Source organism: Panicum hallii, chromosome 5 (genome assembly GCF_002211085.1).
Source record: "Panicum hallii strain FIL2 chromosome 5, PHallii_v3.1, whole genome shotgun sequence".
NCBI lineage: Eukaryota > Viridiplantae > Streptophyta > Magnoliopsida > Poales > Poaceae > Panicum > Panicum hallii.
Genome location: NC_038046.1, coordinates 15,982,015 through 16,008,336, shown reverse-complemented (window position 1 = coordinate 16,008,336; position 26,322 = coordinate 15,982,015). Strand labels below are relative to the sequence as shown.

At 46.1% G+C, this 26,322-nt stretch overlaps 4 protein-coding genes and 1 pseudogene across 5 annotated transcripts; 3 read left to right on the top strand and 2 right to left on the bottom strand.

The window, feature by feature from the left end:
• Nucleotides 1-476: 476 nt before the first annotated feature.
• Nucleotides 477-1,640, bottom strand: LOC112892482. The gene has a single exon (XM_025959635.1). It carries the CDS (start codon nt 1,638-1,640, stop codon nt 477-479), a length of 1,164 nt encoding a protein of 387 aa, XP_025815420.1.
• A 2,568-nt stretch (nt 1,641-4,208) lies between these two features.
• Nucleotides 4,209-9,100, bottom strand: LOC112894577 (kinesin-like protein KIN-8A). Its single transcript, XM_025962331.1, has 7 exons — nt 7,763-9,100; nt 6,436-6,709; nt 6,084-6,134; nt 5,899-5,991; nt 5,458-5,820; nt 4,682-5,371; nt 4,209-4,546 (listed from the first exon to the last, which is right to left on the bottom strand). The coding sequence occupies exons 1-7, from the start codon at nt 8,605-8,607 to the stop codon at nt 4,514-4,516; spliced, it is 2,349 nt and encodes a 782-aa protein (XP_025818116.1). The 5' UTR covers nt 8,608-9,100; the 3' UTR covers nt 4,209-4,513.
• Nucleotides 9,101-10,437: 1,337 nt separating this feature from the next.
• LOC112894569 lies at nt 10,438-14,944 on the top strand. Of its 2 annotated transcripts, none has more exons than XM_025962321.1 (7): nt 10,438-10,658; nt 10,755-10,950; nt 11,345-11,468; nt 11,724-12,076; nt 12,703-13,723; nt 14,147-14,340; nt 14,433-14,944. In XM_025962321.1, exons 1-7 carry the CDS (start codon nt 10,495-10,497, stop codon nt 14,517-14,519), a joined length of 2,139 nt encoding a protein of 712 aa, XP_025818106.1. In that variant the 5' UTR covers nt 10,438-10,494; the 3' UTR covers nt 14,520-14,944. The 2 variants fall into 2 exon arrangements, with proteins under 2 accessions (XP_025818106.1, XP_025818105.1); XM_025962320.1 differs by having other exon boundaries at nt 12,700-13,723.
• A 2,091-nt stretch (nt 14,945-17,035) lies between these two features.
• LOC112893909 (bidirectional sugar transporter SWEET6b) lies at nt 17,036-20,345 on the top strand. Its single transcript, XM_025961437.1, has 6 exons — nt 17,036-17,313; nt 17,464-17,500; nt 17,629-17,845; nt 17,945-18,106; nt 19,680-19,799; nt 19,938-20,345. Exons 1-6 carry the CDS (start codon nt 17,271-17,273, stop codon nt 20,103-20,105), a joined length of 747 nt encoding a protein of 248 aa, XP_025817222.1. The 5' UTR covers nt 17,036-17,270; the 3' UTR covers nt 20,106-20,345.
• Nucleotides 20,346-22,840: 2,495 nt separating this feature from the next.
• Nucleotides 22,841-24,433, top strand: LOC112892481 (annotated as a pseudogene).
• Nucleotides 24,434-26,322: the final 1,889 nt, after the last annotated feature.

Genomic DNA, 26,322 nt, shown 5'->3' with positions numbered 1-26,322 from the left:
TTTGAAGCATATATACATAGTTCATGGGCCATCTTCGAGTACGAAACAACCATAGTTACCAACTAATGAAAGAGGCCATGCCATAACAACACTCATGAGGCCTCTGAAACAGCTTCTCCAGTTGCATCGTTTCCAAGCAGAGGGACAACACCCAGCTCAGGCTCGTGTCGAAACGGTACCTCACCCATGTTGCTAAGTATGCCACGACCTTCAGCTCGCTGTACTTACCCTTCAGTTTTCCCAGGACCCCATCAAGTTGTGGGTCTAAGGTTAGGGAGTAAACTTTAGTCCTCTTTTTTAACACTGATTAGATAGACTGAATAGAGACTAATTGCATAAGCCGCGGGTACTTATCGAGACGAACCTGTTGATGCTAATTAGTCTATGATTAGCATATATATGTTTATGGTAGCACAATATCGTTAAATTATGGTCTAATTAGATTTAATGGATTCGTCTAGCGAATTAGTCTCCATTTATGCAATTGGTTTTATAATTAGCCTACATTTAATGCTTCTAATTAGTGTCCAAACATCTAATATGACGGAACTAAACTTCGTTCCTGAGCACCCAAACACCCCAGAGGTGGCCTTGTCCATCACCCACCTCTTGACGCCATCACCATCCATTGTTTGCAGGAATTGACAAACTCTAAACTTCATAGCATAGACAACAAAGGGCGTGCCGTCGATCGTCTCGCCAACGACGAAGCTGCATTCCCGTGCCTTCACGCATTGAGGGAGCTCGGCCACCGAGAACTCCATTGTCGCCGTGTCCAGTGTGAGCATGTGTGTCAGATCGTTGTAAGCCCAACACAGCATCCCATTCGCCTGCATGTTGCTGTTGAGAAGCCACAGCTTGAAGCGCTCTGGCAGTGGTGTCGGCGGGACATCCACCCACGGATGAACGGACCACTCGCCGGTGTCCGAGGAGAAGACCGTCGCCCGTGCCCTGGACGGCTTGTCATGGGCAACAATGACCACGCGGAACGACTTGGGGTCTTCCTCGGAGCATAGCAAGCGGGCGTCAAGGGAGACCTCGGAGTCGGAGCAGCAGAGGTGGCAAGCGTCGTGGGACACTAGGGGGAAGCCGCGGGTACCATGAAGGGTGTCCTCCTCATGATGGCCATGGCCAAGATCAAGGAACCTTTCGCTTCGTCGCGCCATGGGATTCAGTACTGCCATTGTTTTCTTCTCACTGTTACCGACGAGGATGTACCCGCCACGGCAGTCGAGGATGTCCCAGCCGTGGAGACCGCCCGGGCGCTCCTGGAGGGAGGCAAGGAAGAAGTCACCGCCACGGACGGCGGCGGCCTGGTCCCTGTCGGCGCCGCGGGAGAGGACGAAGGAGGGGAAGACGGGGAGAGCAGGGTCCTGGACGGAACCGGGAGGGTCGAAGAAGAGGCCGAGCAGGGGCGCCGGGTGCGTCTCCCGGAAGCGGCGGCGGAAGTCCCGGGATGATGCCACCGCGCGGCGCCACGCGCGGCAGGTATGGGCGGCCCGGACGAGCGTGGCGAGGGAGGTGAGGCGCATGAAGATCTCGAGCAGCACGTCGTCGCCGATGGAGGCGGCGGTGGTCGCGCTCGATTTCTTTTGGCGTTTCGCCGGCGGCGGATAGGTCGGAGATCCTCCTCCCGCCATGGCGGCGTGGCGGCAGAGATGAAGAAGTGGCTATATGAATCGGCGTGGCGGCGGAGATCCTTCTTCCCCCACGTTTGTTTCGGCTCCGTGTGGCAAACGTTCCGGATTCAGGAAGGTTTCTTATTCGGCTAACTTTTGAAATTGCTTGGCTAAAATCGCTTGATTATGAACCTTGAAGTGATTAACGTTGCCTGTTGTGGTGCGAATTTCTTACTCAGAGTCAGAGCCAGCACTTCAGACGTAGGACTTTTTGTATGGACTTACTTTCTGAGGATTTCATAGTACTGTATATCTTCTTAAATATTTTCTAGTCGTCTGACTAATCACAATTAGTCAGATTTATCGTTCCTTTACCAACTAGCGACTAGTCTGAACAATTTGGAAACCTAGTCGTCTGGTTAGTCATCGATTAACCATAATTAGTCATTCGATTAGGGTTAAAAACAATCAGATTTGAAATAATGGGATTCGGCTAGTTGATGGTAGACGACTAGCTTAGCAATTAGGTTTATTAAATTTTGGGTATATATCTTAGAGGTGCAATGCTGTCGAGCCACTTCATCCCAAAACATCCACCATAACACACATTTGGACGCGCCCCGCCCTCCTCCCTGCCAAAATATGCGGTGCCGCCTGCCAAAATTCATGCCACCACCACCGTCCGCCCGAATACGCGTCTACCGACGCATCCAGATACCCAGAAGCTCATCGCCGCCAAGAAAACTCCCAGAAGCTCCACGCCCCACGCCTCCCCACTGCTAGGAGATACCCACTGCCCTGGAGCTCCCCACCAAAATTTATGGTGCTTACTATGTACTATGTATATAGTATATATATCATATCGTTTCTAAATTTAGAATTTATCGTTTCTGAATGTACACGACAAACGACGAGATTTGATTAGGCTCGACTAATCATTCTAATCAATGATTAATCTTGACTAATCATTTTATCAATGATATGGCGACTAGATTCGATTAGATGACCGTAAAACATTACATTCCTTCTTATTAGTAAATAGAATATCTTCACGATGCTTCTAAAAGGATAAAATAATGTTTTTAGCATGCTTATGTGCTCCGTTCTAGTGTACGACTATCCTTTTACTACTTAGCATGTGGTCAAGTCAGCATACCATGCAAGAAAATAGGCACTGCCGCATTAGAGCATCCACAGCAGTGAGTCGATGCATGAGAAAAAATCAGCCACGTATGCCTTGAATCGATTCATCCAAAAATCGAACTATCGTTCTCCAGTCACGTGTGGGATCAACAACTAAAAGATTCCCTCCCCTCTCCTCTGTTGGCGCGCGGACACAAGTGCTCTTGAGCACTGTCAATCTAAGCTATCAATCTTTTATTAGCTATGAATCGATGCATATCTTTGCATCGACTCTTCTCTCTCCTCCGTGCTCCGAGTTTCTCCAGCAAATGATTGGACTCCTGCGGAGGCCACGGAGGACAATGCATCGATTTTGTTTTCTCACTGCAGATGGCCTTACAATGCTCTCTGTAACTTTGCGCTGGAGCGTTCAATGTTTAGGGTGAATTCTAGCTTTTTTTCATACCATCATTAATTACCCATCCTCCACTGGCTCAAATGAATTGACTTAAGATTTTTTATAGTATAGAGGAGATTTAACCCTCTATTAGCGAGGATAACTTTATAATTATTTTTAGATATAATTAAGGCAAAAGAAATTTAAATGTTGTACTCTACGTAGTTTCAAAATGAAATGGATCCTGATGCCATCAATATATTTTCCAATATTACCTTATACCACGTATATCACTCACATGTACTACCTATACTACTACTGAGATTTTTAATAGTATACAATTAATCTGAACCGAACCGTATAATGTTTCTACATTAGTTTTTTTCAAATACTAGTGTAGACTAGTATTGTTACAGTAAAAGATCTCTTATTACAAGCATGACTGCATTTGCAATAGAAGCCAAGTGCAGGTCGCTATTTTTGATGAAGAAGACGACCTGAGAGTTCCAATGTGGCAAATTAAAAAGCCTAAAAAAATGCAAGGTGTGCCTCTCTCTTTTTATCAGATCAATTATTTTTTTCGTCTGCTTTTACATAAATACTTAAGTATTCATTGTGCTCTTCTTTTCCGTGAGTTCGTTGGGTATCGGCATTCTGTCCGTTAATCTTTGGCTTGGCTCTTGGCGGGCTAGGCGCAAGGTGTAGTACGGCCGTCGGACGCGCAGTGCGGCTGGCCAGAGCGCGGCGCGCCGCAGCATCAGGGCCAACATTTTTGGCTGAAGAGGAGCCGGATCAGTAGGGGATCAACCCCTCCCGTTTCATAAAGGAAAAAAGAGGAGGCGGAACCCTATTATCTTTTCTTTTCTATAAAAAATGGATAAATGTCCAGCCTCTACAGCCACACACAGCCAAATCCATACAGGAGGACTCTGTTATTCATCTTATTTTGCCCACTGCACGTTGAAGAGCAGCAATTCCGCAAGCTCAGCTGGTCAAAAAGTCAAAATTATTGCCACCTTTTCGGTTTCAACAGCAGTCAGATGGGAGAAAAAGTATAAACTTAAGCAAGATAGAAGCCAACGAAAACTGTGTCTCAAGTTAATTTAAGTATCATCTCATCTATCTCTCCTGAACAAATGTTTTACAGTTCCAGTGGCTCCAATGGATTAAAAAAACTAAGAAGAAAAACATTTTCTTTTCAAAAAAGAAAAAAACATTGCGCTGGTTCAATTTGCTCAGGCAAACTGAAATCAAATTAGGATAATGAATTTCAACTAAACCCCAATTAACAAAGCTGAAAATGGTAGGCTAAAATTAAATACTATGAACACCTCTATCCTCTGGAGGCAGTCTCCTCCTGTGCATCTTAAATGCCTCAATGGATTGCTCTTTGCCGTGCAAATCCCGGCTGAAAGGAAGTGAAATTCAATGATCAATAAAAACAATACAGATGCTCAAAAGCCTCCAGCAATAATCTCGTGCGAAGCAAGAACTGAACTTTTTTTTTGAAAGACGAACTGAACAGGTTATTATATGTCTATACCTGACGCAGCATGGAAGGACCTTTCTTAGGTGTCTCTGTAGCAACATGGCTTCGAGTCTTTCTTCCATTGGCAGCAAGAACTGAAGGGCTGTTGCCTCCAATGTCCCAGAAAGTACGCTTCTTCGCTGTTGGGGCTGGCGATGTGAACCGGTGGCTCGGGCTTTTCAGTTCACCTGCAGCTGATGCATCTTTCTGCACCTTTCGCAGGCTTGCCCTCGTGACGACTCTTCTGTCACCTGTTGCCTCTTCACAGTAGTTGGAAGCCTTCCTGTTGATCAGGTCACGGATGAACTCGTCCTTTTGCTTGAGCTGCAGTATGTGCTCCTTTTTCATCTTCTCGATCTCGGCCTCCAATGTCTTCACTTTCCTCTGGAGCTCCCCAACCTTTGTGTTGTCGGCTGCGGGCCTCTTTGAATCTGGTGTGTTGAAGCAGTTCCCAGCCAAGATAGATCGCTTGACCTTTCTTTGAGTTGAGCATGGAGTTGAAACGTGAGACGAGGGAACTGGAGATTGCTGTGGCGATGTGTTTGAAGCAAGTGACTGAGCCTGAACTGTCAGTAGCTTCTGTTGCTGCTTTACCAGCTGCTCCCTCAAGACACTATTTTCCTTCTGCAGCTCCAGTAATAGCTTCGCTTGATCAGTTTCAGAATCTGGTACATTCAGAACCTCTTCATTCGCAGTGGTAAGTGCCTATAAGATCATAAGATGATTACAATTAATCATGGTTCTACTGAGTACAACGTAACATGTTTAATCACAAAATGACAGTATGAGACCTTTGTTTTTATCTCCTTGGCACGATCAGCCCAATGAAGCGTGTTCTGTGTCTCACCGAAGGTAAGGTTGGAGGGGCTAATATTGGCAATCATCACAGTATTGCAGGATCCTCCAAGTGAGTCCTTCAGGAGTTGTGTCAGCTTGGAATTGCGATATGGTATGTGCTTCTTCCCCTCCACAAGGGCATTGATGCAGTTGCTGAGTGCAAGAAGAGAGCGATTAATGTTTGCTCCTTCGATCGACCTCTGTGTACGTTGGTCAGTTGCCAGAGCTCTTTCAGATCCAGCAAGGTCTATGAGAGATAATTTTCCAACTCGTGTTACTATGTTAACTCCATCCATGAATCTATATTCTACAATAACCTGCAAATTTTCAAAGGCGGTGAGTGGTTTTGCTCTAGGAATTACTCACCACAGATCAAATGAATGTAGGAATCTTACCTGCAGTATCGCATGGGAGCGTGATGAGGTCTCGTTTACTCGAGTTGGTTCAGTTGTTCGATTCTTGTTACCTTGCTGAAGTAATTTCATAACCTACAAAAGAAGCAAATATTCAAGTATGAAGATTCCTATCATTTTGCTTGAAAGCCAAACAAGTTAACCATACCCAATAAATAACTCATTACCTCGTCTGTGGAATATGCTCTATATTGAGTAAGACCAGCAGCAACAGTTCCCTGAAATACCACAAACATGTTTTCTGTTAGAATAGCATTAGTGATGAGGCTTATCGAATTTTACGGAGAGAACGTAACAAAAGGACACGTATTCAGAACTGAAAATTGATGTATTTGACTACTCATAGCACTGGTAGTAATTAAATTTAGTACTTGCCATTATCAGAACTAAGGTTTTTCTGCAGCAGGGTTTACTTTTACCATACTCAGTACTAACAACTAGTTAGGATTCACTAATAGTAATCAATTCACTAAACAAAACTTGCTTTGAAAGCATGGTTAAGCAGTTTAATTCATGTACCTGCTTATCTTCTCTCAAGTGGAGGGGTCTACCAGGAGACAGCAAGTCCCTCACCGTCTCATTGTATATCTCAAGGTACGACAGCTGAATTGAGTGGTTGCCGTCATAGCTCCTCTGCCTCACCTTGGAGAACAGATCCTTTATTGCAAGCACCATTACGCCAGGGTTTTCCATTGTCCCAAGCATGGTGTAGGTCTTGCCGGCCCCTGTAGCACCATAGCAGAACACTGTCCCATTCCTACCTTGCAGAACACCCTCCACAAGGTTTGCTGTTCTGCAGAACCAGAACCACAAACAGAAACAGAAACAGAGAATTAAATTTAAACAAATTACTGTGACAGCCTTGCAAATGATTAATACTGGAATAGTTGTCATGAATGTTGGGCAGTTCCAACAGTAAAATTTAGCTATCACTATCAGATAACTAAGGCTATGTTTGGATCCAAGGGCAAATGGCAAAAGGGCAAATGGTAAAATTTTTGCTCCTGTCACATCAGATGTTTGGACGCTAATTAGAAGTATTAAATATAGTTTAATTAAAAAACTAATTACATAGATGAGGACTAAATGACGAGACGAATCTATTAAGCCTAATTAATCCATAATTAGCAAAATTACGGTAGCATTTGCCCTTTTGCACTTTGGGGTGTTTGGATCCAAAAATGCAAAAAAATTGCAAAAGAGCAAAAGTTTTGCTCTTTCTCTTTCTCTTTCCATTGGATCCAAACAGGCCCTAAGTAAATAATAATATGAATTTTGCATGAAGTAGAAGCATGAATTTTTTGTCTGAAATTTTTGTCATTTAGATGTGATAAGCAAACAATATTAGTACTGTACTTGTCACGAAATGAGCGACTTGTATCTAAAATAAATTTATCAAATTGTGCAGCTTCATGAGCAGATTCAAATGTTAGCATCATCAGATAAGCAAATAACATTACAAAATTTTGGTCTTCTTATTGACAAGATAACCAAATAATAGTCTGGAATATAAGTATATGATTGAAAATTGGGTGCTATATTTATATTTTTACATCTGATAAGCAAACAATAGTATAAAACATTAAAACCTTTCATGAAGGTGGACATTTCTTTTTTCCAGGATTTTTCCCCCCAACGGATAAGCAAAATCAACTTGTGCAGTTTCATCAGCAGATTCTGCTTGTCATCATCACATAAGGAAGTAGTCTGAATTTTTTTGTTGTATTCAAATTTCGTAACAAGATGAGCAGATAGCAGATAATATATTAACACTATGGAATATGTGCATCTAATCGAAAATTGGGTGCTCCATTTGAATGTAGCCTGGGGATGTTTGTGCTCTTACGAGGTGCTGTAGATTTCTGCCTGCGTCGTCGAATCAGGGAAGGCGGAGTCGAAGCAGAAATGGCGGCCGCGCACGCGCTTCAGCCTGAGGTAGTCATTCTCGGAGGCGTACTCCGTGAGATACACTTCCTTTTTGTTGACGATCTTGACGCAACTCCTCGACCCGGCCTCCTTCTCCTTCCTCGACATCGGGCGCAGCCTCACGAACACGAGGATTCGGTTCTCCGCCGCCTCGGCAGTGCCAGCCCCGATCTCCGCTGCGGCCTTGAGCTTCCCGCCCACGGCGCCTCCCAGCGAGAGCTTCCTTGCCGGCGGCGCCGGGAGCACCGGGAGCGCCGGAACCGCCTTCTTGATGGGGCAGGACATGGCGTTGCCGGCGTGGCCCACCACGTTCTCCTTCTCCTGCGGTTCCGCCGGCCGCGCGAACACGACGACGTGGCTGTCCTTGGACCGCGCTCTTGGCTGCGGAGGCGCCACGTTCTCCCTCAGCACCACGGCCTCGGGGACCAGAGCGAAGGCGTTGTGGTGGCGCATTGCCACCTCGCCGCCCTGCTCCTCCTCGGCGTTCTTGGCGTTTTCGTCGTTGACGACCTCCGCCGCGCTGAGGGACCGGATGCTGCGGCGGTGCTGCCGCGCGGCGACCCCTCCGGCCTGCGACGCGGCGACCTGCTGCTTGTGCTGCTCGTAGAGCAGCGTGAGCGCGCGCATCTTCTCCTTGAGCCCGTGGTGGTGGCTCGCGACGCCATCGCGCGGAGCCGGCGCCGCCGACGCCGAGCCCCACGCCTGGGAGCCCTCGCCGCCGCCTCCGCAGGCAGCCGTGACCCGCGACCGCGTCGCGACCGGCATCTTCCTCCTCACACCAGATCCGAATATCACAAGCCGTCGCTCAGCCTCAGCATCGAAGCCAACGCCCCCCCGTTCCTCAAGACAAAAGATCCAAGAAACGGGTTTGCTCCGGCTCCCTCGGAAATCCTCCTCCAATTCCCGGCGAGATGCTCGAACCGGCGCACCGGATCGAAGAATTTCTCAACACCGAGGACGAAACGCCCTCGAATTTCGCGAAATCTCCGGGCTCGACGGGGGCAGGGGTCTCTTGATCTGGGAGGGATGCAGAGGAAGAAGGCGTTCGTCTCTTGTAAAGCGAGTGGTAAACAGTAGGGCAGCTTGGGGACGACGTGGTGGGAACTGGGGGAACGCCCCGTGGCCGTCCGATCAGAGCGGGGACGGGGACGGACGGCGGATGCGTAGACGGGGGTTTGAAATCCCGGGGAGGGATCGAGCTCCAACGGTCGGGTCCGGAGCTCTCGCCTGGGACCTGGCCCTGCAAGGCTGCAACGGTCGAGAGGTGCTCGCTGACAGGAGGACCCGCGGGCTATGGGGCTCACTGATCGCGGGCTCGTCGTGTGCATTTGACTTGCCATGGCGGTGTTGATTTTTTTATGATGGTGCGGCGGATTAGCAGCTGATAAATTGAGGCGTAACGTGCCCATGATTTGGGTATGATGAGTGTTGAGTGGTTTGACTGGTGAGGAAGGCCAAAATATGAAACTACTCGGCTTTTGAGTTCTACTACCGGTTTCTGTTTGGATTTTCGATGACATGTGAATTATTGTTTTTAGGTTGCCCAAACAATTCTTCGTTGATGGACGGACCTCAGGAAGCAAACTTCTCATGCAAACTGCTTACAATCCTTGCATTTCATTTTCATTTGTATTTCTCATTTGTTTGACACAGTTATTTTTCTCACACCTTTGCTCTGCACATATGTGGTTTTATCCTTGCCATCTGTGCTAAAACTGTGTACCTTCTTCCTCTCTTTGATATAATGTTCAAGCTTCTGTCGCTGTTTTTTTTTTCAAAACAAAATTAAGGGATGATTTCAATTTGGCCCACATGTTGTCATTGTAGGGGCATGTCTTATAGCTCATCGCAGTAGATAGAAGTCGACCTGGGTAGAATCCTAGATTGTTTTTTGTGTCAAAATGTATTTGGTTGGTTAGTATTCCATCAGTTTCAAATTATAGTTAACTTTGCCTTTTTTCAAATCCAACATATCTAACTTTAACCAAATCTATAGAAAAAAAAAACACCACACGGTATCAAATTAGTTTCATTAAATCTACCATTAAATACGTCTTGATAATGTACTTATTTAGTATTGTAGATGTTATTATAGTTTTCTATAAATTTGGTCAACTCTAAATAAATATTATTTAAGATAAAGGTAAAGTGAACTATAATTTGAAACTGAAGTAGTGTGTAATATTATTTTAGGAAAGTATCAACCTACAAGAATAATTAATTGATATGGTGGCTGAGACGTGAGAATACATCTCTTTTTAGCACGGTTAAAGGTTATTGGCATATGACTGAAACAATGTAAGTGCTTACAACGGTGATGGAAAAGCACTTGCTTTGGTGTGTAAAAACGTGCTTTCTGTGTATAGTGACGGGAAAAAACCCAAAGGCATCGATCAAACTAACTTTCCTCAAACCAACTGGACCACTGATCAAAAAAATAACTGGACCAAAAGGCATCGGGGACACAAAGCCCAAATAAAAACACGATGCGAACAAGCCCAATAATTTCAGAGCCCAAGCTCACCGGCACCGGGCGGCCCACCGCTACTATGCCTAATGGCAGGCGCATTTAGCAGCAGCGGCACTAAGCACGCATCACCACCCCATCGCCGTGTCCACCGCCGATCCCCCACCCCCCTGCCAGCCACCTCTATGGCCGCCGGCGGAGGCGGAGGCGGAGGCGGAGGAGGGGACATCGGCGCCGACTCGGAGCGGCGCCTCAAGAAGGCCATGGACAAGCTCTACCACTTCCCCAAGCCCAAGCCCAACGGCCCCGGCGGCTCCAAGCCTTCCTCCTCCTCGGCCCCGGCTCCAAGGTTTTGCCCTACCCTTGCTCGCGCGCCTCTCCCTTGCATATCTCTCTCCATCTGACTGTGTCTTTGACGTGGGTTTGATCTGATCTGGCGCGGCAGCTCCGGGAGGCCGGTGGGGAAGGCAGCGGCGGAGGCGGGGAGGAGGTTCGGGGTGGTGCGCGGGTCGCGGCTCCCTCCGCAGGTGGCAGCCATGTCGGCGATCTCGCCGCCGCCGCCGTGCCGTCCCTGGGACCGCGCCGATCTCATGCGCCGGCTCGGGTCGTTCAAGGCGATGACCTGGTTCGCCAAGCCCAAGGTACACACATTTGTACCATTTAGCTTCGTGTTGCTTGTTGGATTGGTGGTATTCAGGTGGGCACCGGCCACTGATTTTTTGAAAACCTTTTACTCCTCTTTGGAGACGTCGCATATTTTGTAACTGATTAAATGAATGATGATTATTGAGCTAATTTGTTTGGGTACCAAATGAGCTGTTCGATGCACTTTTTGCTTAATACACTAGTTAAAATGCAAATGACGGCTTGGTATTTTCTGTAATTTTGTGGATTGGTCAGAGTATGTATTTTGTATTGTGGATAAAGGTTTTTTAAGAGCTGGGTGAGTAATGTTATCCTGATGTAGCATTGCAGCTGATGACTGTGCATTCAGGTGGTTCATATTGTTGGTTGATACTAGTTGCTTTTTTCCAGGTTATTAGTCCTGTTAACTGTGCAAGGAGAGGATGGACTAACATTGAGCCAGATGTTATAACATGTGAAGCTTGTGGCGCGCGGCTCCTGTTCTCCACTCCTTCCTCATGGACAACACAGCAAGGTCTGTGCATTTACGCTGAGTCTATGACTAAAGAAGACAATCCTTGTGTGCTTTTCTCATATAAAATACACACTTCTGTAACTTTATGTCAACAAATTAGAAGTCCTTAACGTCTTTGTGGTGATGATTTATTGAACGATTATAACACATTCCATTTTCATCTGTAAGAGAGCATATAGGCTTCATTTACCTGCTTGATTTGACATCTTTGTTTATATTCACTTTTATTTATCGGGAGCTGTGTTATATGTGCAGTTGAAAAGGCTGCTGCTGTTTTCAGCCTGAAGCTGGACACTGGGCATAAACTTCTATGCCCATGGATTGATAATATATGTGATGAATCACTTGCCTTATTCCCGCCGACGCCTCCTCCTGTTTTAGTTGAGAACTACTATGAGTGTTTCTCCTCTCTGTTGCGACTTTTAGCACTTCCAAGAATTTCATGCTCTTCTCTGGAGATCATGAAAAAGAGGAGTCCACAGCTAGAGCAGTTCCTATCAGAACCATTCTCTTCATCAGTAGTCCTCAAAGGGCGATTTGTGCTTACTGAAGACTCTACAATTAAGGATTTGGATGATGCTTTTCAAGATTCTGACGCATATTATCAGGTGATTTTCTTTTTTATCTATTTGGGGAGTTGCTGTGAGATTTTTCTTTGTATGTTCTATACAGGAGCCACATGCTGAATCATATAACTTTTTAGGTCATAAGTATATGATATTGACCATGCACAATGCTCATATGCAACTTTTCAGTTCTTGTATTAGTGTTACTGAATAAATTGTGCTTAGTTAGAACCTATTAATGGCTGTAGTTTATATCATCCTGAAACATCCAGTGGTATATGCAATGAAATATGCTAGGTCTGATCTGAGATAATACTGTGCTATTATTAGGGAAATTTAGCAATGCCTCTCATGAAGCAAATGTAAACATATAAAATATGCTTCAATAACAGTAAGGCATATATAACATTTGTTAGTTTCTAAATAAAATAATCTCCATAAAAGGTATAAGGTCCAACTGCATGTTTATGAACTTAATTATGTCTGTTGCAAGCTTATTTGTTGGTTTCATTGGAATTAGATTATTTTATCTAGATAGACATTCCATATTTGTTCATGTAGATATGTGTATTCCTTTACAATCTATTTCCTTTTTGTGATTTTTTTCCGTGTATTCCTGCATCAAATCATTCAACTCTCTTCCAACTTAACACTTAATTTTGTAGCAGGCACTGAAGATAATAAGTTTGTGTGGATGGGAGCCCCGCCTACTTCCTTATGCTATTGACTGTGGAACTGAATCTCATTCGGATGTCAGCTCCACCCCTAAATTGGCCAAACCACAGCAAATAAATAAGACAATGGAGGATCGGGTCATACTTTACTCACCTAATGATGCTAATGGTGCCCGAGCATCTGCAGATTCTAATCGAGAAGATCAGCATTATGATCCATTGTCAGTTGTTTTGGATTGCCAATTTTGTGGAGCATGTGTTGCCTTGTGGCCTTTTTCTCTTGTAGAACGACCTCTTCAACTCTTTAAGCTGATTTCGGATTCTAATAGACAAGATGATCAGGATAATGGACATGCCAATGTAGTCAGTGGAGTAGGACATTCAAAGGATGCAAACATTGGCTTTAATTTCACCATTGCTGGTGGTCCTCCACCAACTCGACAAAGTTTCCGACCAAAAGTTTCGTTTCCTGTTGTTAGTCGACATTTGAAAGCCGACTTGAACTCCCGTGGGAATTTGCTTTCCTCTGGAAGTGATAGCCACATGGTTCCTGTTGCTTCGAATGCTTCAGGTTCCATGAAACGGAAAAGAAGCACGGATCAGCCTGATTTGTTGGAAGGTGATACCGATGATGTCGATACATCCAGCATAGGTGCAAAGCCACACCAGCCTGGAGATAATTCTGAAAAGAGCATACCAAACTCGGAAGCAAGGCAAGAACAAGAACAAGGTGGTTCGCATTCAGATAAAGATAAGGATATCAATATAGATGGAGCTTCCAGTGAAGAACAACCAGAATCAGGTTCTCCTTCAAGAAAAAGTATAACAAGCACAGATGCGGCACTTGATCAACATGGATCTGAACCTAGATTTTCATCAGCTCAGGGTACGAATGAAGAACCTTCTAATGGAGCAACCCTGGCCGAGACACATGCAAACAATTCCAGGCCAACTGAGCTCAGCACAGTAACGAAATCATTAGTCAACAAGGAAAAAGCTGCATATGGGCCATCAGGTAAATAACTCATTTCTCTGTATTGTGACAATTGGAAGGGATTGATGTCATTAAACAAGTAGTAATGTGAAATTGAAGGGGATGGAAAAAAAAACTGATAGTACGAGTTACCTGACAGCGGTCTGTTAGCCTAACTTCATATTGCTGTAACAGTCTGGCAACTTCTGACTATAATTGGTGTATTCAAAGGAAAAAAGTGTTTAGCACAAACTGCTCTAACGGTGCTGAGTTTTCTTTCTTGTGTCATAATTTTTTCTTATTTCTTACTACTGTCTTAACGAAGTGGAATGAATACCCTGCATGTTTAGTTGTTTGCCATTGTTTTCTTATGTTTCTTATTTGTTAATCTAGTTAAGTAATGTGCTTAAAATTCTTCATCAGTGTCTGCAGTTCTTAATCGTGAATTTACGCTTTCTGTGACAGAAAAACAAGGGTTGTATGACAGAATGAATGAGTTTGATCCTATCAAGCAGCACCGGACATTCTGCCCTTGGGTTTCCCCTGATGACAGTGAATCCTTGCCTGGATGGAGGCTGACTCTCACAGCATTACTTGCTCAGGACAGAAGATCTGATGGGGACTCACGAGGGGAGGTTCAGATCGGCCTTCTCGATGAGGTAGGGTCCTTCCACGAAATCATGCCTTGTGTTCCATTAATCATGCCTTATATCACTAGAACACAGCTCATAGTTTATTTTCTATGGTTCAGGATGACGACCCTCTTACATCTGTTAGAAAGCTTTTCATGACACCACCTCCGAAAAGGCGGAGGATACAGCAATCAGAGAAGAGCTGAGAACTGCATCCACTTGTTTGAAAAGTTGGGGGTCAAACTCAAACAGTTAATCATACAAAGGCACAAAAGCAGAAAGCCATATTAATTGAAAGTTGGAAAATTTTACGGAGATATTTGTGTGACATACAGATGCTTCCAGGCGGATGCAGGGAAAGGATTAGTGACTTGACCAACTGTTCCAGAGCGATGCTGCCATCATAGAAACCATTGAGCTTCCACATCTCGTTGTGGTAGTTAGAAAATGTAGGAGTTGCTTACCTCTATCCCGTTTAAAACCACCTTCGCTGGCATACACACCGTGATTTTGTAGCTTAGTAATGTTGTTGTATTGCATTCGTTATTATATTGCTGTACAAGCGCCTGTAAACTGTTAAACCCTGGAAGAATTTTGATATGTAAAACTATTTTGACGCCTTGCTGATTCACCTGTGACTGAAACATCTGATGTGCTTTGAAGTACACAACCCAGTTTGTAAAAGGGTTTGGCAACGGCGCTGCTGTGCATGTGTCTTCCTGTTTCGAGCAAAACAAAATGCCTGTGCCGTGCCCCCATGGCTTCCTCACGCGAATCGCGTGCGGCTGCATAACGAGTACTGGCGACATGCCAGTCGTGTTGGATGATTGGTGTCTACCTCAGTTTTTAGCTTCTATTCCCTCGTAACTGATCACGGTTTAGGCAGGTCTAGGATGAACTGCTGCGACTAGACATCGCATATGTTACAAAATTCGAATCCACCCTTGGTCACATTCGGCCAGATTCGATTTCCGCAGCCCACGTCACCCTTCTTCCTCCTCTTGTGCCACGCCTTCTTTCTTCTCTGTTCATCTTTCTCCGCTCGCCGCTGCCGCGTTCGGGTTAGGGTTCGGAGCTTCGGAAGGTTCAGGTTGCCGAGGTCGGGGGTTATCTCTAGTGTGCCTAGCCATAGAGGGAGGTCGATGGCGGTAGGGTAGTAGGCGGTGGTGGCGGGTTGTGGGCAGGGCGGCGGGAGCCGCCGACCGCGGGCCGTGCGGGACAACCGGATGGCCTGTGGAGGCGGCGGGGGAGTCATGGTGAGATTTCCAGCGCTCGATGGAGGCAGGTTAGGACTGCGGAGGGTGGTGGCGCGGGAGCGAGCAGCTCCAATGACGGCGGTCGGCGGAGGCGAATCCGGCTGCAAGGTGGAGGGTGGAGCGGGAGCGAGCGAAGCGACGACGGGGAGCTTCAACGGCGCGAGGAAGAAGAAATCCTCCTGGACCGCGAAAGCCCTCCTGAGCCGCTCCTAGGATGCTTAATTCATCACCTATGCCCAGCCGCACCTAGGATGAACCGCCGGTGGTCTTAATTCGATCCGGTTTTGGCAGCCATTCAGACAGGTCGAGTAACGGAACCCTAGATGTTGGGCCAGGCTGCCGGACTAGGTGAAACAAGATGTTTGGACCGGTTTAGCTAGAACTAGCCCGTCATCGCTAAAAATGAGCAAAGTGATTCGTTGCGTTGCGGATGATGACGGCTTGGGTTGGCCGATTGCAGATATTGCTTTGAATGCAATAAAATGAGAAGAGGAAAGGATTGTTCGCAAGTACAACTGACATGAAAATGGATGAGAGCCATCTTCGTTGTGTCGCCGCCAACGGACATATATCTAAAGATAACATCTAGGCATTGCACGATAATGGGATTGCTTACTTGATGATAATCCAAAAACAAGTCCCTTGCTGTCCTTCATAATTAATTAGTTAGCTAGTTACTGGCCGGTACATGCATCTCTAGCTACTTGCTCACAGGTGGCATGTATGCGGTCAAAACTCGAAAGACATCGGCGTGTGAATTGCTCTATCTAGATTCCGGGGTTGAAATGAAGATTTGAATCCTAGCAAAAAAAGAAACAAGAAAAAAAGTTTGAATCCTCGCCGAAAAAGAAAAGATTTGGACGGGTAGTATACGTACAAGAGCATTGATGGTAACAATCAAGAACACTATAACTTGTGATAACAATAAGATAAACACCGGATTGGTACACAGCCAGCTAGCTAGTAAAGATTCGGGGCTCAGAGCGATTTGGATATGGATTGGATAAGGAGTAATTACTAGGAGTTATTATCCTAACAAAACTACTCCAACGTACCGCGGATAGGATGTTTTAGGAAATCGGTACAGGAGTCCGAGTAATACACGATTGTAATCAAGATTAACACCGGGATCTCTTCTTCTTGCCGATCAAGTAGTACTAGCTCGCAACGGTTTACACCTGCGGTCAAAATTCCCCGACGTGTGAATAGCTCTCTAGATATCCTCCAGCGCATTTACCACCCACGCACGCCGGAACCCCCCTGCCCGAACCCCCGCCCCGAGCCACTGCCCCGCGGGCCCGCCCCTCCGCCCGGCCCCACGCGCCAGCCTCCCCCAGGCCTTAATCACCCAACGGTAACACGGCGGCGGGGGTTAACCACCTGGCCCCCGTCCGTCCGGATCGGATAAGCACACACGCCTGGCGAGTGGCGACCAGCGACTCGGGCGCGCTGCGGCGCGGCGGCCCCGCGCCCGGCCCTCCTCACGCGCCGCGCGCCTATAAAGGCCGGGGCGAACCCGCCGCCAACCACCTGCCCCCGAAATCCCCAATCGCGCATCGCAGAGCGCCGCGTCCTCCAGCGCCCACGCCTCGCCTCGTCGTCTAGCCCAGTTCCAAAAGCAACCCGCACCTCGCCGGCCGCAGCCGAGCCCACTCGCTCTCTGAGGAGGTCCGCAAGGGCCCCTCACCACCGGCGAGCAAGATGATCTCCGCCGACGCGGCCCGCAACGTCGTCGGCATCATCGGTAAGTTGGTTCGGTTCGATTGGGACCTTCTAGTGGGGGCGATCCAAGTATCCAAACTCCGGATCGATCGACGGCGGGCGCTGGGTTTTGGTTGGTTTGGTTAGATTTCGCCGAGTCGGCGGCTCACGAGTGGTTTCGCTTTGGTTGCAGGCAATGTCATCTCCTTCGGCCTCTTCCTCTCCCCAGTGTAAGGCCCCTGCCCCGCCCAGCGCCGCGCATCCACCTCCGACGAGCTCGGTGGTTCTGGTTAGGGTTTTGTTCGTGCTGACGGTGAGGCGGCGGCGCCCGCATTTGCGCCCGCGTGTCTATGTGCAGGCCGACGTTCTATCGGATCTGCAAGGCCAAGGACGTGGAGGAGTTCAAGGCGGACCCCTACCTGGCGACGCTGCTCAACTGCATGCTCTGGGTCTTCTACGGCATCCCCGTCGTCCACCCCAACAGCATCCTCGTCGTCACCATCAACGGCATCGGGCTCGTCATCGAGGCCGCGTACCTCACCATCTTCTTCATCTACTGCGACAACAAGAAGCGCGTGAGTGCCAGCGGTCCTGCGTATCATGCTTTCCGCCCTCTATCGATCCGATCGATCTGGTTTCGAGTTTGATTCGTGTGCCTTAATTCGCGTGTGCAGAAGAGGGCGCTCGCCGTCCTGGCCGTGGAGATTGTGTTCATGGTCATCGTGGTGGTCTCGGTGCTCCTGGCCGCGCACACCCACGAGAAGCGCTCCATGATCGTCGGCATCCTCTGCGTCATCTTCGGCGCGATGATGTACGCCTCCCCGCTCACCGTCATGGTACGTGAACGAACATCCATCCAATTCTGCCTCTCCCTCATTGTGCGGCGTGTAGTGGTGTGTTTGAATCCGTCGCCTGCCTGATTTTGCTGCTTAATTGCGTGGATAATATTTGCCATTGGGTAAATCAGGGTTGCAATAATTGGGCATATCTGTGAGTGCTTATCTGCATGGGTTTGATTTGGGACCCACATGTCGGTGGATGGTTAAGCTAATTTTTAATCGATATGGATAGGAGTTACTAGTACAGCTCTGATACTGTTGGGGGGAGATATCGAGGTATGAGTGCCTAATTTGGTTGGTGGCGGCTGCGGCGGCGATGCTGCTGCTGGTGTAAAGGAATAAGGATGCGTGTGCCTAATCTGGTATGCATGGTCACTGGCTGGTGGGCACAGCAAGGATTTGGTGGACCTGCTTGCCAGTGAGATTGTTAGTCTGCTGATTGGATTGGCTCAGGGGGGTTGGGGTTACAGTTCAGGTTATTTTGGGCTTTGTTGTTCTGGAACATGCAAAATATGTTTACACATCTTCTTCTCCAGGTCATGCGTGTAAGCTATAGAGTTAATTGATTGCTAACTAGTCAGGAGTTCCCATCACCTTTAAAACTTGTTGCATGATCTAGACACGAGTGGATATGGTATGGATTTTGCAGGCTACACAGGGCATCCAAGTGTGACTCATCAGGTTGTAGTTAGTTGATATGCATGTATTATAGCAGCGCAGATTAGTTGTTTTTTTCTTCCGAAAAGCTTAGATTAGTTGTTTGTCTTTGAAGAACAGATGGGAAAGCCAATTTCGTTTATAATCTCTAAAAGTTGCATTGAACTGCACTTTTTGAAGCTTAAACCATCGTGTCAAATCTTTGCTCTTTGGTTATAAAACAACGTGCCCCTGCTGTGTATTCCTGGACAGTGGACACCACATGATCTTTCAGAAGATGGTGTATTCCTTTGGTGTTCGGTCAAAAAGGCTATTGTCTCTACCGGATAGATGCCGCAGCCAGCCGTACGTGGTGCGTGCTCGTTCATCTGGTGTACTTGCATTCCATATAAGGTCTCTGTCTTTGTTGTGCACACTGGATTAGCAAATCAAACTTGTTCTGTTGCGCTCACCAAACTCGCGTGGTGCTGAGGTGACGGGTTTGGAACGAAATAAAGGAACCGATTGGCGGTTGCCTTCCGTCGCAAACGTGTGCAGGTTAGTGGTTCAATTGGCAGCTACCTTTCATGACAAACGTATGCGTGGTAGTGATTTTGTCTGATACTACATGGACTTGGGATTCCCCGGGATGGAAGCTGAGTACATGTAGCTTTTCGTGACCCTTGTCTTTGCCAAACTTTTGTGAAGCCGTCACGTTGCAGATAAAAGGAAGGTACAGTGGCGGCCACTATCAGCATGCTGCTGGTACCTTCTCGTGCTCACCGTTACCTGTGTGTTCCACACCACTCCGTGTTGAAACATACCGAACACTACTTGCAGATACATGTGGTTGTTATAGTATGTTTATGGATGGATGTAGCTGTTATGGGTGTCACCTTTCGAACTCTGAACTGACGACGGTTTTTTTGTGCAGGGGAACGTTATCAAGACCAAGAGTGTTGAGTACATGCCCTTCTCTCTGTCGCTGGTGAGTTTCCTCAACGGTGTCTGCTGGACGGCCTACGCCCTCATCCGCTTCGACCTCTACGTCACGGTCAGCACCTTTCAATCTATGTCGTCCATGAATTATTTTTGAATTGGATCTCTCATTTTTCGACACACATCCAAGCTGAACTCGAACCTCTGCTAACCTTTGTTTGTCCTGCTTGTGCACGCAATTAAATTAATGCAGATCCCCAACGCCCTCGGCACCTTCTTCGGAATGGTCCAGCTGATCCTCTACTTCTGCTACTACAAGACCACCCCCAAGAAGGAGAAGAACGTGGAGCTGCCCACCGTCGTCTCGGGCAACGTCCGCGGCGGCGCTGGCGGCAACGTCTCCGTCACCGTCGAGAGATAGATTAGAGGAAGCGGCAGGTAGCCGCCGGCGACCGTTGAGGAAGAACTCGACGAGACGTGCCTTAGTCCCTGTAGTAGTTTTGCCTCAGTGTTGAGTCGTGGTTTGCTCGCTCCTCGCCTCCTCCCGGATGATGGTTCAGTAGTGAGTGCTAGTTTTGCCCGGTGTGTCGTGCCATGAACAGTTAATGTATCCAATTCGCCGATTGAGATAATGACAATCACGTCTGATTGCTGCCTCTAATCCCGGCCCCCAATCCCACTGTTCGATTCTTCGGTGTGGCACAGAATCAGATCTTGTTGAGATTATGGATCGCGTTTTACTCGCCCCATGTTTTTTTTGGTGGTGACTCTTTCGTCCGCCAGAGTTGGCGAAAAGGAGACGGGGACTTTATTTGGTGGTCAGAGGTCGGCAGCTGCTGTCTCGCCCAGGAGGTGAGAGGATAGCGATGCCTTGTTGGCGCTCGCTGTGACGCGGCCACGTTGCGCACCAGATTCTGTGGTCTCGTCGTACTGTTTCGGGAAAGTTTTGCTCTCGGGTCAATTTGGATAGATGAACAAACCCACCTCGGCGAAAAGATGGTCAATTTGGATGATCAACTTACCTGGCAAAGAATATAGTCAATCTGGATAGATGGTGAAGTAACACCTGTCTCTGTCGAAAGGGACATAGGCGTGTGGAGCACAGACAGAGAGCAATACGGGATGCTGGTATCCGGTAGAAAATGACCGAAGAAGAGTCGCCAATGTGGGTTGCTCCCTCCACTTGCGTGCACTAAACAAATTTGGCAAGCTTTTTTTTATGGCAAATTAGGCAAGCGAGTAGGCTCTATGTTTTGCAAAGGGAATCATCTACTACCACTACTGCAGCTTTGTCACCAACCTGTTACGTACGTAACTTGCTCAGAATTCCTAACGTGTCATTGCCATCTCTGGTCTACCGATGCCTATGTCAGGCTTTCCTACAGTGCAAGGCTCATGCGTTGCAGGTAGGGGCATACTGAACAAACGAGGTATGTATTAAAACCGTCTTTTCGGCAGAGAAACGTGAGTAGCAGCTGCCGATTCAGAGACACGCCAAGCATACATGACACACACAAGTCGCGGACAGCTGGTACAACATGACAACAGAAGCTCCTCGACCTCGCCAAAGCTAACCTCACATGACACGGGTAGGTACAACATCATTCTAATGTTGGAACGCAAAACTGGCTCTACTCGTCCTTCCTGCAAGAAAAAGAATGCTAAAGAACAGGAAACCGACTTGCTTAATCTTGCACGGCTCATAGAGAATCTACCAACAAAATTGTTCAGCTGTACTCGACATCGTACGGTGCAATATAATGCGTGGACGATCTGTTGGGCAGGCCTGCGTTTGTGCAATTTTTGTAACACGATGGGTCGATGACGACTAGACCATTGGCGCCACCAGCTGCTCGTGATCCATAGGTTTGCAGAGTGCGTCCGTTGCTCTTGATTGGCCATTGTTTTTCTTCTATTTTTTTTCGAAAGTCTTGTTTTTTCTTCTGTAAAGATCCAAAGAAACTACAACGTCACACGAAAAGGTTTCAGACTACTTGATTAGGCATTCAGTTAAAAACTATTCTGGCAAACAAAAAGAACTTTTCATTCATATCTATTCTTGCATTGTTCTTCACAAGATTCAGTCACCATTTTGAATGTGATATTATCCGCTAGTTCCGGTAGGAATTGAATTGTGTCTTCTGGAGATTTTACGTTCAAACTAAAACCTTGTATGTAGAAAATGGTACAGTACTTGTTCAGTTTTGGAGGAAATTTGGACTCTCCCTGTTTCTTTTTAAAGAAACTTGACAGTCGACACTCGGCTGGTGCAAATTCGAAAGTTTTGCCAACAACAAAAAAGTGGGACACAAAAATGGCCCATATACTCCTTTCACGTCACATCGGCCTGGCCCAACTTGCACTAGTGCCATGCCATAGTCTAGAACCCATCCCATTCCGCTTCGCGTGTTAGCGGGGCTGCATTCTCTGGCGTTCTTTCCTCTTCGCAGTTTTGATTCGCGTCTACACCACGAGCTGACACAATCATGATCTCGGCGGCGGCGGCGGCGGCGGCGGCCTGCTAGGCTACTGACCTATCTAGGGAATTCGCTGCGCAGCGCAGACGCCAGAGGTCCTATTGGTAGAGTCTCCTTCCCCTACCTTATCTCCTTTGATTCGGGACCAAATTTGTACCTGTGGGAATGTAGAGCAGCAATTCTTAGGGAGTTTGGTTGCCCTGGAGTTTATTTTTAAACTCCATCACATCGGATATTTAATGCTAATTAGGAGTATTAAAATAGACTAATGATAAAATAAATTTCAAAATTCTAGGTTTATTCACGAGATGAATCTATTAAGTCTAATTAGTCTATAATTAGCCCATATGATGCTACAATAAACATGTGCGAATTATAAATTAATTAGATTTAATAGATTTATCTTGTGAATAAGTCTAGGCTTATGCAGTTAGTTTTATATTTAGCTTATATTTAGTCTTTCTAATTAGCATCGAAATTTTTGATGTGATATGGTTTAAAATAAATTCCAGAAAATCAAACAGCCTCTTAATCAGCTTGGTGAACTATGGTATCGAGGGGCGCTCCCGCCTTTGCCCTGGTTTCTTTACTAATTCTAACCTCTGGAATGTGCACGTAGTGGTAATGTGCATTGTTCCGTGGAGTTTGTTGGGCCCATGAAGGGAAGGTGCTCGTGGAAATGCCAGAATGGGACGTTTACTTGAAGTTCTATGTTAGGCTTTGCCAAATTGCCATGCTAGTTTTCTATGCTTCAAGAGTAATGATGAATAGGATGATTGGTTCACAACTGCCTGTTGCCATAGGTTTGATGATGTTAAGCTCGACATAACAATTTGCTTGTTAGACGTGTGTTATAAAACCACTTTGCAATCTCTAATAATCTAGTGTGATGAGGAATTAATGCATTTCATAAAGAAGATCTTCTGTTAATGACCTTTGGGTATTGTTTGCATACTGATCTACTCAAGAAACTATGCCTATATCTTGTTCTTTTATTTGCCAAGATTTATTTAGCCACATGGCCTTTCTCAATTTTGTGCACCAATTATATTATTGCCATTAACGCACAAACCTAGGACTTGTGCTCTTTAGAAGCAGATAGGCACTCCATTTTGATACTTCCTAACCGCTGCAGATGGCATTATCTTGTCAACTGACAATTCTGTACATTTCTGTCAGTCAACCGAGGCCTTGTTTAGATTGCAAATTTTTTCAATCGGAGATACTGTAGCGCTTTCGTTTGTATTTGACAAATTTTATCTAATCATGGACTAACTAGGCTAAAAAGATTCGTCTCGTGATGTACAATTAAATTGTGCAATTAGTTATTTTTTTACATATATTTACTGCTCCATACATGTGTCCTAAAATTGATGTGATGAAGAGAGTGTAAAAAGTTGAAATTTGAAGGGGAACTAAACAGACCCTGACTTTCTTCTTTCTTTCTTTGTCGTCGCACTAGCATCAAGCTGCTGTGAGATGGACATTTTTATCAGTGCAAAGAGATCCTGAAAATCCAGAAGTTTCGACGCATAGCGTCCAACGCTGGATTTTACTGCTTCAGCACCCTCGTGACCTATGCCTACACGGGCAACACGTATGTCATGCTGAATCACCTCCCTTGCACATGTTTACAGAATCTCCACGCTTCTTGTTCTTTCCTGACAGTATTTCCTGTTTGAGCTTATTGTAGGACAAGAGCTGGGATTTCTAGAGCTGACCAGTATTATGCTTCCTACCCTGCTGGCACCGAGTTACTTACTGATACTGCAAAGGTATGAATATGGACACACTGAAATTTGCTGCCATTGCCTATGCCCACGAAGTTATGCAAGTCCAAATAGTATGTAGATGTCAGAATTGTAGATTTTGTTTCTTTCCTGTATCAAATGATCGCTTACGGAGGGGTAATGATTCATGTCATCCGGTGGTTCACAGCTTTACAAGGCGGCATTAGGTAATTGTTTCGAAATAGATGAGTGGGGCCCATAGAATTCTCGATCATGACAAAGCATTTCGACCGGCAAGGCAAACCACCATATGCATGCCTACCATGCTGTAAGTTCTTGGCCTCTTGTCTTTCATAGCTGCATTTAGTGTGTCCTATCTCATACTTAGCATTCGCATGTTTTTAATTGGAGAAAACTCCTTTCTCCATGTTTAGCTGAATATTCTTCCTGCACTATTTGCATGCCTTATATCTGCCTCTACTTTTTATCAGCAATGTATGGCGCACCTCCTCTCACATGGGCAGCTCGATGGAAGTGGTTGAACTCATGATGTTTTGAGTTCAAATTTGTGAGGCTCGACTATAGTATTGTAATATCGGCATCATCAGTAAATTGAGGTTTCATTGGATCTTAAAAAAACTGAGAAGTGTTAGATTATTAGGGTCACTAGGTGTTAGATCAGAGGGTGTTTTGCAATAACCTTGAGGTAAACAACATAATTTACATCTGGGAGAGGAAGAACAGAGAGAGAGAATGAGGGAGTGAGGGTATAGACCGTCAGGCTTCGAGGTGTTGGAGTCTATGGCGGCGATGTCGAACCGGCGGTGGTGAGGGTGAGGTTGATGGCGGCGCAGGGGCGGCGATCGAGGTCGGGGTGTAGTCGACGGCGGCGGCGGCGTGGTGCAGAGGTGGCGGCACTTCCCGCCGTTTCAACGCTCCTGTGGATCGGATCGGGACTTAGGGTTTTCGGTGGAGTGTTGGTGGCGCACGGTGAACCTCGTACTGTGCGCCGCCGGCACCCACCTCTATTTATGGCACTACACGACGGGGGTCCATCAACCATGCTTGGGTTGAGCGGACCCCATTAGAGCGCGAGACCGAGTTCGGCTCGATTGTTGGACCGATTCGGGTGGGAATCAACCTAACATTCTCCCCCTTGATCTCAACTTACTTACTTCTTACAATTCTTAATTTAACCCATCTCATCATAAATAAGTGTATAGAGCATGCCTCGTCATAAAGGTTAATACCATCAGATTAGCAGCCACAATACACCTTTCTATTTTGAAATAACTTTTCAACTAGGCCCTTACTCATACCGGCTAAGTGTTCTCTAAACACATTGGGTGGTAAACCTTTTGTGAGCGGATCCGCAAGCATTTTCTTTGTTCTTACATGCTCAAGACTAATAGTATGATCCAAGATTTTCTCTTTCACAACATAAAACTTTATGTCAATGTGTTTGGCAGCACCACTTGATTTGTTATTGTGAGCATAAAATACTGCTGGCTCATTGTCGCAGTATATCTTAAGTGGTCTTTGAATGTTGTCTACCACTTTCAACCCGGGTACAAATTTCTTTAACCATTTTACCTGCCCCGTGGCCTCATAACACACTACAAATTCAGCATACATCATCGATGATGCAGTGACAGTTTGCTTGAAGCTTTTCCACGATATTGCTCCTTTTGCGAGAGTGAATACATAACGTGATATGGATTTTCTGTCATCTACATCTCCTGCAGAATCTGAATCTAAATAACCTTCTATCTCTAGAGAATCAGATCTTGTGTACGTTAGCATGAGATCTTTTGTGCCTTGCACATAGCGTAGAGCTTTCTTTGCCATTCTCCAGTGTTCTATTTCTGGTTTATCTTGATATCTGCCAAGTAGCCAGGTAACAAATGCTAAGTCAGAGCGTGTACAAACTTGAGCATACTGTAAGCTTCCGACAGTTGAAGCATATGGAACCGCTTTCATTTGATCGATCTCATACTGGTTACTGGAAGATTGGAATTTCCCAAAACTATCGCCCTTGACTATAGGAGTAGGTATTGGCTTACTCGCATGCATACTATATTTGTTTAGAATCTTTTCTAAGTATGCCTTCTGCGATAATCCTAATACCCTCTTTCTTCTATCTCGGAGAATTTCTATTCCTAATACGAATGAAGCTTCACCGAGATCTTTCATATCAAAATTTGAGGACAAGAACTTCTTCGTCTCCAATAGTATATTAACAACACTACTAGCGAGTCATCATCCACATATAGGATTAGAAAAACGAATTTCTCATTCTTAAACTTTGCATAAACGCAATTGCCCTCCTCATTCTCTTTAAACCCAAACTTCCTTATTGTTTCATCAAACTTTAAATACCACTGTCTAAAGGCTTGCTTCAACCCGTAAATGGATTTCTTCATGCAGCATC